The following is a 14057-nucleotide window of genomic DNA, read 5'->3' as shown; positions in this document are numbered from 1 at the left end:
CTGGGTTCAATCCCTGGGTCAGAAACCCCTGGAGAAGGGAATAGTAAACCACTCCAGTATTCTTGCCTGGGGAATTCCACGGACAGAGAAGCCTGGTGAGCTCTAACCCATGGGGTTGCAAAGAGTCAGACACGACTGAATACTTAACATTTCACCCTGGGGTGGTGCAGGTGGTAGTCAGGAAAACAAGTGCAACTCCAAGAGAAGCCTCTTTGGGTGTAGGTGGGGACAGAACCGTGTTTACAGAATGAGTGGTTGTCAGGGAAAGCTCCCAGGAGGAGATGCTCTGGAACCTGGTGGGAGGGCCTGAGACTGAAGGGGAAATTGCAGTCTTAGCCCCATGACCCTTGAACAAGCCCAGGCAGCCAAAAGCAAAGTGGTGATGACAACAAAGCCCACTCACCTGTTAGATCCCAGTCTCAGCTCTGCTCTCACCCTCCCTCATCCACTACCGGTTAACATGCCCCAGTCACACCTGTCAATTCTTCCCACAAAGCGAGCAGCTGAGAGCAATTTATCCACCCCCCTTCTCCAAAGTACCTGTGTTTTAATGGAAAACTCTGTAACGCCTAGAAGAATGACTCCAAAGCTACACAAGATATTCTAAAATAAGAGTCCCCTCGGGCACCTAATTCTCAAAGGACCTCACATATAGACAATTGCCAGGGCCATCTACCTTCTTAAGCCTCAATATTCCTAGCTTAAAAAAAAATGAGCAGCAGAATCAGGTCATTTTCCAGTTCCCTTCAAAGTCTGATGTACAAGCGCTGAGCATTTTGAGATTCCACAGACTCCCTCAGACTCCCATGCTGAGAGCACAGGGCTGGCCAGCCCTCATTAAGAGGCAGCCAGTCTGTGGTTTGGCACCACTGCCCAGCAGGCATTTATTAAATCAGTAGGATGTGGTCCCTGCTGGCCTGGAAAGAGAACACTAAGCTCCAAAAACTTCCTGCAGCAGGCCTCCTTCAGGGAGTGCCGCTCAGAGGGGTGAGGAACAAAACCGTTCAGGCCCCTGGCAGGGCTCCAAGATCCTGTTCACTAGTACTTCTGCCCTGTCTGCACGGAGAATCGGTGACTGAAAACATCTGGAAGCCTGTCAGAGACCGGGGCGACTTCTCTATTTTGTCTGGGGGTGCCTGTTCTTGACCCTGGTAATCCAGGTTGACCTTTGCCAATGCCCCTTCCCAGCCAATCTTCCGCACTTCATTGGGCAACAACCCTCAAATGAAATCCACATGAACCCAGCTGCTAACAGCTCCTGGAAGGGCTGTAGGATTTAACACCTTCCCTGCGTTCTGTGAGCCCTAGTAGCAAGGGAAAAGAGGGCCAGGGCCTAACTCTTGCACCTCTGGATCTTCCAACAGAATTGTGGAGAAAGGGAGTAGGTAGGAAGAGAGGAATGGCAATGAGCAAGGCCTGCTAAAGGTGAAGGCCGCAGTAGGCGAGGACGGCACAGGGGAATGGCAGGGCTGCAGGTGGCCCAGCAGAGGCCCCAGGCTCATGCCTGCTCCTCGCCAGTGACCTCAGTCACACTGACACCACACTGACTGTGGGAGTCAGGACTGGGCCGGGAGGCTGGAGTGTGTGTGTCATTGACCTGGTGGCCCAGGGCTCCCTGACCCTCCTGTCCCTGGTGTGACCGGGGATCTGTTCCAATGTTCTCTGGGTCTCTATTTTAGGAAATACTTACTGAGCACCTGCAACATGTGTCCCTGGTGCCAGGAAAAGATACATTAGTGAGTACAATCGTACTCCATTATCTGTGGAGAACTGGGGGACCCACTATGGATACCAAACTCCACAGATGTTCGAGTCCCAGTGTGGGTCCTCGGCATCTGTGGATATGGCGGGTAGACCCAATTCCTACGCTCCAGTCCCACTCACTTGTATGTCCATTCTGAGGCATGTCAGTGGGGTGGGTAAGAGTGCTTGGAGGTTCAGGGACAGAAGAGCTACCCTGGTCATGTTGGGTCTCCCTGATTCTGACTCCCTCCCTCAGCTTCTCTGGGGCACAGTGGTTGGACCCAAGGTTCCCTCCGGCTAAGGTTGGAGCTCTGATCCACTCTAGTTTTCTCCACCGCCCCTCCACGCCCAGGGCAAGAGTCCCATGAAATAAATACAGCAGGTTAGAGGGAGAGAGAAGCTGCTTGAAGTTTATTCATAAAGTATAAGGAGGCACTCACTGGACCTGGGCTTTTTTTTTTTTTTTTTAAACTCCTCCTTTCCCTTCTTTTCCACCTAGCAGAGATTCTTGCTTGCTCTCCTCTGAGAGTCCTCAGCTGATTTTACTAGCCTCTCTGCTCTCTGCTATAATGAGCCAAAGACCAAGGAAGTGAAATGAAGTGAAGGCAGTTCATCTCAGAAGGCCCTGAAGGATCCTACTGAGGCAAAAGACCCGACTCTGGTCAGTTCAGGTCGCTGTGGAACAGAGAAACTGGTGTCCTTCTTGGAGTGCTGCCTTCATCTCCTCAAACTGAGCCAACTGGCAGGCATCCTCCAGCTCCAGCCAGCGGTAGGCCTGGTGCTCGTGGGAGAGGCGGACCTCCACATCGCAGTCCTTTACCTCCGCCAGCCAGTAGATGACGATTTTAGGCTTCTCTCTAGCCACGTAACTGAGCTCCCTTCTGAAGCCCTCAATGATGGTCAGCTGGCCTGCTTCTATGCCTGCTTCCTCCTGGGTCTCCCGAAGGGCTGTTTCCAAGTCACTTTCTCCTGGTTCCACATGGCCTGGTGAGAAAAAAAGAAGAGGAAGCGAATATAATCATCAACAAAGCTAGATTTTCCAGGTCAGATGATTTAAAGCTGGGGTCTCTGGTGACTTTTCTAGGTGTTGCTAGGCTTTGGCAATATCCTAAACTGGCAGGGAAAAGGGTACAGGGCAGGTAGGGTCTGGCTCTGTGGTGTCTGGGCAAGCCCCTTCCCGACCCCATCTTCACTACAGAGAGTGAAACAAACCAGATATTTGGCAAGTCTGGTCTAGAATGCTGCTCCTCGATGTGGAAATCGGCCTCCCCCAGACCTCTGCTCTATTTTTCTCTGGAGCTCTCTTCATCCCATGTTCTCAGGGAGACCCTTCCCTGGGAGACCTTAACGTGACTTTCCCAAGGAAGGGTGGTCCTTTCTTGCCAGGTGGGAGCTGGCTGAAGAGGGAGTTCTTCGCTTATAGCCCACAGTGAGGACTTAATATTGTCTACAGTTGGTGCCTGAAGTCCCAGGGCCAATGGACAGGCTCTAAACCCTATACCAAGGCATCGGCAGCTGTTTCCAAGTAGCTATCAAGGCTCTTCCAAATTGTTTTCATCTTTCTGAGTAAGGCCAGATTCTAGTTTCATAGGGAAAATCCTGATGGGAACTTAGACTAAAGACAAGCCGAGAGCCAGTTCTAAGAAAATTTGTTGGCAAGGCCCAAACTCAAGCAGACAACTGCCAAGAAACTGTTGTAAGAGAACTTGAAGCTCTGCAGACTGGAAGCAGCCCTCGGCTTTGCCTCAAGGCCCTCCCTGCAAATTCTCAGCTTGCCCAGGGGGGCCAAGAAGGCCTGGGAGGGGTCTGGCAGCCTCGATCAACACATGGTTTCAACAAGTTGTTGGGGGCCTCCTGGTTCGGGAGCTCATGGGAAGCAGGAATTCTTAGCTGTTCTCTTCTTAGCTCAAAGACAGGGCTACATCCTAGTCTCCTCCTTCCCAGGGGTCCCCAGAGCAGCGCTCCAGTCAGCTGCTGCTGCATAGCTCCCACAGAAAGCAACCAGGAGTCTGGACTTAAAATTCCATTTCTGTCCCTGGCTGTTGGGGGATTTTCTCTGGAAGCACCTCATATAGCCGTGGACACAAAGCCAGACAGGTACTGCATCGGGGGAGGCAGGTGGGAGGGATGCTGGTGGGCAGAGAGGTGACACTGATTCGGGATGCCTAACCTTCCCTCAGAACTGTGTGCGAACCTCTGAGCACACCCCACCCAACAGCATCTATTTAGCATTCTGCCCATCAGTGCTAAGACGGTAACTTCTCTCTCGCCTAAGGCAGGGAAATTCAATGATATCCTTTGAAATCTTTCATCGAGAGGCACCATGCAGTGTGACTCAGGTGATCAGGAGGCAAGTGTGAATATTCCTATTCATAGTATTGGTGACATCTCTTTTTTTTTTTTTCCACTTTGTTTCTCCTCAGTGGAACTCAAATGTGCCAATTGTTTTTCCTGTTCCCACTTCCTTGTTCTCCAACCCTAAGATGTTAGTCGCTCAGTCGCATCTGACTCTTTATGACCCCATGGACTATATAGCCTGCCAGGCTTCTCTGTCTATGGAATTCTCCAGGCAAGAATACTAGAGTGGGTAGTCATTTCCTTCTTCAGGGGATTTTCCCAACCCAGGGTTCGAACCCAGGTCTCTCAAACTGCAGGCAGATTCTTTACCATCTGAGCTATCACGGAAGCCCTCCTCCAACCCTGGAGGAGCCTTGTTCACCTCTCCCCGACCCCACTTTCCCTTAAAGTCTGTGCTCCCTTCTGTCTGGGGGCTGTTCACTTTTAACGTATAGCCCGGTAATGACCTGGCCCCAGGGTCCCCAGCTGCCAGCCCAGTGCCTCTTCTTCCCCACCATTCACTGGAGAGGCTGACGCTCTGGTGACCAATACAAGAAAACCTGGTATTCAGTCACAGAGTTCTATTTCGGTTCTTCTCTGGCCTGGCCTTGTAGACCTTGTATGCAGAAAGGGCCAAGAGTTTCTCCTCACACACCCACCTCCTGCTACACAATCACTGGGAAGCAAGTGTTGTAGGGTGCCTGGCAGCGTGGATTTCTGAACAGCGCTTGGCATTTCCCCACAGCCCACCCCCTGGCCTCTCACCTTTGGGAGGAGTCCAGTGATGAATGCCATCTGATGCCTGTAGCAGGAGAAACTCAATGGCAATGTTGTCCACCTTGGGGATGAGGCGTCTTCGGAAGATGATCAAGCCACATGCTCTCAGGGCCATGGTCTACCTGAAGGCGTAACAAAAGATGTGCCAAATTACACAAAATAGGAAGATCCATACTGAGGAGGCTAGAGGGGGGCAGCACTCTGGCGCCGGGGAGTCACACAGACCAGCTAACAGTGACCTCGTCACCTACATGCTGAGGACCAATGCGGGGAAGCCAGGAGTCAGACAGGCCTTTGTGTCTAACTGCAGGCCCTGGCTTCTAGCTGGTAGTGTGGGTCTGTCCCAACTCTTCCGGGTCTCCCTGCTGGAGCAGGGCCCATGTGTGTATGTAGAGATGGGAGATCCTCAGATGCAAACTCACCAAAATTGGAGAGATGCTGTGAATGGGAGAGATGCAGTACAATGTCATCATCAAATCCACAATCCCATTTCCCTCAGCCTCCAGCTTGAGACTCTGGAGCAAAGAGACCCCAAAGTATGGTTTCTTTGTATTTTTTAACTTCTATCGTTTATTTATTTTGGGGTATAGCTGATTTACAATGTTGGTTAGTTTCTGCTGTACAGCAGAATGAATCATTATACATATACCCACTCCATTTTAGATTCTTTCCCATATAGGCCATCACAGAGTATTGATTAGCATTCTCTGGGAAACAATGTGGTTTCTGATGGCTTAGAAGGGTCACTTAGGAATGGTGGTTTAGTGTTCTAAACATTTATTTGTTACTGATTTTTTTCAGTCTTTTATGTTTTGGAATGTGATACATTCACATGGTCCAAAATTCAAAATATAAAGGAGCACCCATGGTAGAAAGTCTCCTTCCCATCCCATCAGAGGCGAACCAGCAGAGTGGTCAAGAGTATGAACCTGGAGGCTGGGTTCAAGTTCGGGCTCTGCCACTCATTCACCATGTGATGAGCTCCTAAGGCTCAGTTTCCTCAGCTGTAAGACAGGATAATGATTGCTCTGCTATAAAGGGTTGCTGTGAAGATTACATGACTTAACTTTGTCAAATGGTTTAGAACAGTGCCTGCTGATTAATAAGCACTCAGGAGACTTCAATATGCACAGAAAAATGTCTGGAAGAGGATACACATCATTAATACTGTTTTCTTGAGGATGAGATTATGGGGAAACTTTCATTTTCTGCTCCATATATATCTGTATTATTTGGAAATTTACAGAGAACATTAACTTTATAATCAGCTATACAATAACAGACTTTTTTAGTCTTCTTTCCACTGCAGGAAAAAATGTCAACAACAAAAGACAGGAGGGACTTCCCTGGTGGTCCAGCCTTTAAGACTCTGAGATTCCACTACAGGGGGTGTGGAACTAAGATCCTGCATGCCATGCATGCAGCCAAAAACACACACACACCAAAAAACAAAAAACATGGAAGATCTTTTCAATAAGGCTCTGCTAAAGAAAAACTTGTGGCATTTGTTCATGCAGCAAATATTTATGGAGCACCTACTATGTACCAAGTACTGTGCCTGGCCTTTGCCCTCACATGAATATAGAATATAGTTTATAGTCTAGTAGGAGAGGAAGACTTTAAACAAATAGTTAAGCAAATTTAAAAACATTTGTCAATAAGGTCTGTGTTCCAAAGGGAAAATGTATGATTGGAAACTTGACCTTGCCTGAGAGATCAAGGTATGCTTCTTACACTTGATCCTAGCCAAAAGGCCAAGAAGCAATAAGGAATGCTTCCTGAAAGAAAGGTATTTGAGCAGAGAAGTAAAGGATGCATAAAAGGTAAACTGACAAAGGGAAGGAGGAAAGTGTGTTCCAGGTGGAGGGAACAACATGGACAAAGATTCCCAGGTGAGAGGGCAGAACTGAAAGAAAACCAGGGGTCTAAAGTGCAGTTGAGGTCTGAGAGACTGGCCCAGGCAGGGAAAGGCCTGAGCTGCAGGGCCTCATCTGCAGGATTCCAGGGCCAGAGAAGAAGCTGGTGCCCCTAGGTGGCACAACTGATGCTGAGAGGAGTGGCTGGAATAGGAGTTGATGATCTCCATGGCCCCCTTGATGCTGCTCAATCAGGATGAGCTTCCCTGGCAGTCCAGTGGTTAAGAATCTGCCTTCCAATGCAGGGTTCAATCCCTGGTTGGGGAACTAAGATCCCATGTGCTGTGGGGCAACCAAGTCCATGTGCCATGACCACCAGGTCTGAGCTCTATGGAGTCTGTGCCCCTTAACAAGAGAACCCCTGCACCACAATGAAGACCCAGTGCAGCCAAAATAAATAAGAATTAAAATGTGTTTTTTAAAAAATGAGGTAGAGACAAATGTGCTGCTTGTAAAAAGATTTTCAGACACACTAAGTGGAAAAAGAGTGGCTCATAACAGTATGTAAAGTGTGGATCCTTCTGAGTTTAAAATTCATACATAAACCGGTATCAGGGCTTTTATTAAATGTGGTATTCTGTTCCCTGGTCTCCCAGGGAATAAATACATGCTGAAGACTTTATTCTGGAAGCCAGAAAGAACCTTGTCACCAAAGAACTAGTGAAGAAAGATTTCAAATTACTGGCTACAGGTTTAGGTAAGAATAGGTACCTGATCCCAGGCCTTCCTATCGTGATGATCAGAAAGCATCAGCAAGTTACAGGTGCAGGGTACCTTGCCCCTGGTTCGAGCAGAGTCCCATGAGATGGATGTTGGGACAAGCTTAGGCATCCAAGGCTAGAGGGCACAGCGCCCTGCCTAGGACAGGAAGCCCCTGGGCATTCTTTCACACCACTGCTGTCACCAACACTGCATGAGGAAACAAAGATGCCTCCATGGGGGCCAAGAGAGACAAGCCTGCAGTGGCCATGTGGCACCACTGGGGAGAGGGCAGCAGGCCAGTACTGTCCTATGGGGAGGAGGCTTAGGTTAGTGATAAGGGTGCACCCTAGCAAAACTGTATCTCAGTAGATACCTGTATTCAGCAGTGACCACAGCTAACAGCCAGACCAGAAGAGCTAGGATCAAGAGCCAGGATCAGACAGATGTTCACTTTCTACCTGTGCTCTGTACCCAGAGAGGACAGAAAGGCAGAATTCCTGCTCACCCTCCAATCATGGCTTGAGCCAGCTGAACTCTACAATTTCTCCTTCCTTCCCCATCCATGCATCCATGCATCCAGTCACCTTCTGGCTTCTAATCCCTCCATCTTCTTGGCCTTTTACATGGCCTGAATAATCTACTACTGTCATGTTTGATAAGAGAAACAGAATACTATAAGAATTCAGGGTAGGGAATAGACCTTGTCCAATCAGGAAGTTGATGGAGAAACCCATGTATCTCTGTCACCTCCACATCTGGTGTTAGGCCTGAAATCTCTGTAAGCTGGTGATGCCAGCAGCTGGAAAGGAAAGCTGACTGTGAAGTGGAAGACAACAAGGAAAACTGGAACCTGTGAGAACAAATCGACTTCTGTCCACTGTCTCCAAGCTCATTGACTTGGATGACTTGCAGGAGAAGCTGGTGCCCTTGCCACAGAGCTGAGTGTACACCCAACCCAGGACTCAAACAGCTGAAGGAGGCGATGCAGCAGGAGTTGGGGAGCTGCGGGCCTGGGTGCTGTCCTGCACCCTAAAGTGAGCCAGCAGACCAGAGTGTCCAGAGGTATGTCCTGCAATCATGCCCAGGATCCTGCTCTGTCCTTCACAGTGGACTGGCTGCTACTTCACTTCAGCCTTCCAAATCTTGCACAAAATTCTCCTGAGGTCAGCCCTAACCTGGAACTATCCAGGAAGGGACCCCTGGGAAACTCAGTTCCAGCTTAGCTACAAAGCCATCACAAGCATGCACACCTAGTATGGTAAATCTCTGTACCTCTGGCAGATAAGAGCCAGACTGTGAGCTATCTCCTGCGACCCAGCACAGCAGCTCTCAACAGATGTTCATTGACTCAACAGAACTGTCTCCCCACCTCCCACTCAAACAAACGCTCAGGTTATATTCTGGGACTTTGGGAAATAGCCCAGTGTTTTCCTGAAGAGTGCCATTTACATAAAAGTCAATGGAGCTATTGTTGGAGGTTTTCTGTTTTTCTGGAGACCATGGAGCTGAAACTGTCCTGGGGTTTTAAAGTATCCAAATTTCTTTCTTCCTCTCTCTCTCTCACAGATACACATATATACACTCACTCCAGCACACAAACTCTGAGTGGATTCAAACCTCAGGGGGTTAAAGAACACACCATCTAATATGCAAATATGCCTGCAGCCAGATTGCGGAGGTGAGAACTCCAGGCTGACAGCAGGCAATTCACACTTCAGCAAAGTGGCAAAGTGCCTTAGGTGGTTTAAAAAAACCTGAACAAACCCCCTTCAATGTCATCAGAAGGTTCCAGAAGCTCAGGAAAAGTGCTCTTGGCTTTCTCTGTAGATACAATTCCCTCACCACCTAGGAGGTTGAGGACTTAGGTGCCAAAAAATAATTCACAGATAAATGTCTACACTGATGTGTTGTGGTCCAATATTTTCATCAAATTAATCAGAGTGCTATTGCAAGCACAGCTCAACCACAGGAGCCGTCACAAATGTACCTTTAGAAAGAGCTCTCCAAATCCTCCTGCAACCTGTTCCTCCTAGTCTAAAATCCCTCTAGCAGAAACGGTATTTCATCCCACCATGTTATCAATTAAGAATCTACCCCATGCAAGGTTTTTTATCTTTTATAATGCTCAAGACAACTCTTCACAATAAGCATTGTTACCTCCAGTTTAAGATAAGGAAATTCAGGTTCAAAATGTTTAAAATACTTCCCCAAACACATAACTGGTCTGTGAATGCTGAGATTTGAATCTAAGTAAAAGTGAAAAGTGAAAGTATTAGTCATTCAGTGGTATCTGACTCTTTGTAACCTCATGGACTGTAGCCCTCCATGCTCCTCTGTCCACAGAATTCTCCAGGCAAGAATACTGGAGTGGGTACCCATTCCCTTCTCCAGGGGATCTTCCCAACTCAGGGATCTAACTTGCGTCTCTTGCATTGCAGGCAGAATCTTGACCATCAGAGATACCAGGGAAACCAAGTCTAACTCCAAAGTTTGTATTTTTTCCATTATACAACTTTGCTTACCACGAAAGAGCAGGGCTTAGGGCACAAGTGGCCCTGAGAGAGGATACGAAAATGATTTATTAAATCGCTTCCAGCCCCCAAATTCCCACACTTTGATCTACATTCATATGGAGGATTTTAAAAATGTCTAACTGGAATCCTATTCATAGACGTTTTAGTTGGAGGCTGACATAGATGAAGATCCTGTTGCCCAAAGACAACCCTGGAGGGGTATAGTCTGATGCCCCAAAACTTTGTCTCTCTGATAAAGGTTTCTATGCCTCTGCTTTTTTCCTTTTCTGGGAAGCTGGAGCCTATAACCACACGTTCAAAACCATACCCAGTGTAGCCTGAGGGTTCTCAAGCACCAAGTACTGGGGACATGCTTGATGCCAACCTTGGACAAGCACACAAGTAACTAACTTGGGGCACTAGTGTCCAGGAAATTTGCCCAGGCCACTCCACTATGAGGAGGAAGGTCAGCTCTGCCTACCTACAAGCAGCTAGCTATGTGACTGCTCAGCTTCTCTTCACATCCCACATCATAACGGTCTCTTCTCCAATTCTCCTAGTCCCTTCTTCCCTTTCGAAGAAGTGAACAGAAATAAGGCTCCCATCCTTGAATAAAGCAACATCAACAAAAAGATAAAACTATAAAAGAAAGAAAAGAAAAAGCCCCCAACTACCATAAACTGGTGAGTTGAGACAAAGAAAATGTTCCCTCAGCCTCACCTTTACCTGGACATCTGCCACTGTTTCAGCGACTAAGCTGCTGAGTCATCTTGCTATCTTTGCTGTTTGGCTGAGGGAGGAAATGGGAGATTTCACCTGTAATGACATGAATACTGGCTTCAAGGATGAAGTCAAAGTCAGACAAGGTTGGGACAAAAGTCATTTCTGGTGAAGAACTGTTAAGTGGCCTATTAGTGCCATCTGCTGTACAATTCTGGAAAGCAAACATGAGGAATTCTAATACTAGAGCCTGAAAGGATTTATTCTCTCATCTAATGTCTCTTGAGTGTGTTCCATTCGACAAGCAGTGTGACAGGACTGAAGAATAGATAAGAAGCTGAATACTAGTGAAAGTGGAAGATATTTAAACAGACAAGTCACTAGATGTGTTTTGTGCATCACAAAGGTATGTGTGAGATGTAAAGACAGCAAAGAAGGAATGATTATCTTTAGGTCATGCGGTACTCCATAAGGGTTTTAAAGGATGACTAGGAGTTTGCTTGCTTGCTAAGTCACTTCAGTCGTGTCTGACTCTTTGTGACCCCATGGGCTATAGCTCTCCTGGCTCCTCTGTCCATGAGATTCTCCAGGCAAGAATACTGGAGTGGATTGTTATTTCCTCCTCCAGGGGATCTTCCCAGTCCAGGGATTGAACCCCCTTCTCTTATGTCTCCTGCATTGGCAGGAGGGTTCTTTACCACCAGCATCACCTGGGAGGCTTCCCTGGCGGCTCAGACGGTAAAGACTGCCTGTATTCCAAGTATTTTCATGTTTTCTCAATCAAAAACAGAACGCACAACACAGAAATGCATGGCTGGCTTTGCAGTGAGAAAGACTTAGCTCCCTAATTCAACAGCATGTTATTTTGAGCAACACACTTCTCTAGGGCTCATTTTCCAAATAAGGAAATACCAACCTACTATTAACAGTTGTTGTAGAGTTTAAAATAAATAATGTATACGTAGGGTCTGACATATCAGAAGTACTAGATATATGTCATACTTAACCCCTGTATAAAATGTCATCAGAAAGCTTCTCTGTTATGTTTTAATGGCATGCTCTTAGCTTTCATTAAGTTGAATTAAAAAATGGCTTTTCATATTTTCTACAAAACTGTCAGCGAACACACTGTTCATCACACCATGTACATACATCCCTCACAGACCCACAAGATGTTTTAATATAGCGACTAGGAAGAAATTTCGCTCTTTTGAAGAATGGATTGTTTCCTTAATTATTATTTAACTAACAAGTTTTGAACTAAATTGGCCAATTACAGTACATCTACTGGTTCCACTGGCTAATATATTTTCTTATTTCTAGTATGAAGATAATAGCTACCACTTTTGGAAGAGTTACTACTTGTCAGGCATTTTGCCAAGTGCTTTACCTTCATTATTTCACTTAATTTTCACAACAACCCCATGAGGCATTACTCCCCGTTTTCAGAAGAGGAAAAAGAAAATTACAGCTCAGAGATGAGTCTGGGTAGAGACTCAAAAGCAGATCTGCCCATCCTGGACTCTACACCAGCTACATTTGGCTACTTGACTGCATTCAACTTATTTAATGTCATTCATATATTTCCCCCCTTAAGAGATATAATAGATACATAAGGTCCAAACTAGGCCACAAGAAAAAAAGTTTTTAGGTAGTAGGACTCTCCTGTGACTTTCTTTACTTCTGTTGTAACTGTCACGATAGTATCCATTCAATAAAGGAAGCAATTAGTAAATATAAAACCTCTCTTGGAAAGTAGGCAGGGTTTAAATAGTAATAACAAAGTTAAAACTGAGGCCCAAGGAAGGGAAGGTATGGCGCTCGGATCGCTGGGCCCCACACCCAGTACTCTGGGTTTCCGACGACCTTCCCAATCACCACTCGTCTCGGGACAAACAAGGCTCGCGGGGCCCCCAGAGGGTCCCTCCCTTCTCTCTGCAGCGGCTGGAGTCTGGCCTGCTCGCGCCCCACAGCCAGCTGGAGAAGGGCAAGTCCACTCCTGACCCTACAGCTACCGGAGGTTAGTCAGCTGCAGACTCTCATTGCTCCGAGACTCAGTTTCTCCACGGAGAACTAAACCCAGTAATCCCTCTGTAAGGCTACTCACCCCAAGTAGAAGAAGGCAAAAGGCGGACCTTGGGCAAGACTGGCAGTCCGTCGACCAATCCCAAGAGCTGGGTTGCGCTTTGGAAGACCAACAGCTCGGGGCGGAAGGATCCTGAACCCGCCTCAAAAGTGCGTTTCTCTCACTTAGAACATCGCGAGATTTTCATTTCAGTGGAACGATTGGTTGAACGACGGAAATTGAGAGTTACGCCCACTGTTTAATCGGGTTTCTGATTGGCCTTCTAGAAGAGAAGGCGGTTCACGTCCACGAGTTCCCTCGATGCTCATTGGTGGACTGTGTGGGACTGCCGGAGCGCGGGCGTCGGCGCGGGCGTTCGAACCGGCGCTTGGCGGCGTTGCCATGGGGATGAGGCCTGGCCGCAGGCTCCAGCTTGTGAGCAGAGAGGGCTCCAGTCGCCCTCTTTGGGGCTTTCTCCTCTCAGCGTTATCTTCAGTCTTCAGACAAAGTTGACCGAGGAGGAATTTGGAAGCCTCCTAGGTGAGAAATGGCGGAAGAGAATCAAGGCGGGTTGGCCTGGTCGAGAGCCTTAGTGCCTGCCCTCGCCGGAGAGGGTGAGCAGGGCGCCCGCCGAGCGCGTGAAGAGGCGGGCAGTTGTAAAGGAAACCGGGAGTTGACCTCTCCCTGTCGGCCATTCACCCACTCGCCTACCCTTCTTCCCCACTTCTCCTGTGAAACCTTTTCTGAGTCTCGGGGTCTTGCTTTTGAACTCAGCCCTGACTGGAAACTCTCTCAGAGCGCTTCTGTTCTGCTTTGGGTTATTTGTGTACTTCCGTGAACCCCGTTCTTCTCCCTTCTCCCATCTAATTCTGAAGTCTCTGAGTCAAGGCAAGCATCTTACATATTTCACACATAGTAGATTTTTCAGGAAATATTTGTTGAGTTGAATTTAGATTCCACAAATAGATTGGATTTCTCTGTATGCTCTGCCCCGTTTTTCCTCCCATACAGAGATTATTTTTTAGTTTTTATACAACTAGGAGGAGGGTATTCTAATCTCTTAATGCACAAAGACCTGAAAGTTCACGGTTAATCTTTCCACTCTGTGAAATGGAGAACGTTTTGGTTGCTTACTGGAACTCTTCCTACCTCGTGGCTTTTAGTCTTGGTCTCCCAGTGTTTCTTATTGAACTTTGTGTTAGTGTTGCTTAAAACAAACCATTCTGTTGTTGCTGTATGCCAAGAGACATAATGTCAGTTTCTTAGTGACCCACAGCTATTGTC

General features: G+C 47.4%; 1 protein-coding gene across 1 annotated transcript; it reads right to left on the bottom strand.

The window, feature by feature from the left end:
* Positions 1-2126: 2126 nt before the first annotated feature.
* On the bottom strand, positions 2127-12911 carry NUDT2 (nudix hydrolase 2). The gene is made up of 3 exons (XM_052645185.1): positions 12816-12911; positions 4846-4979; positions 2127-2727 (listed from the first exon to the last, which is right to left on the bottom strand). Exons 2-3 carry the CDS (start codon positions 4970-4972, stop codon positions 2411-2413), a joined length of 444 nt encoding a protein of 147 aa, XP_052501145.1. The 5' UTR covers positions 4973-4979; positions 12816-12911; the 3' UTR covers positions 2127-2410.
* Between the last annotated feature and the right edge of the window lie 1146 nt (positions 12912-14057).

Source organism: Budorcas taxicolor, chromosome 8 (genome assembly GCF_023091745.1).
Source record: "Budorcas taxicolor isolate Tak-1 chromosome 8, Takin1.1, whole genome shotgun sequence".
Classification (NCBI taxonomy): Eukaryota; Metazoa; Chordata; class Mammalia; order Artiodactyla; family Bovidae; genus Budorcas; species Budorcas taxicolor.
Note: the sequence above shows the minus strand (reverse complement) of the source record. Positions and strands in the feature narration are given on the sequence as shown.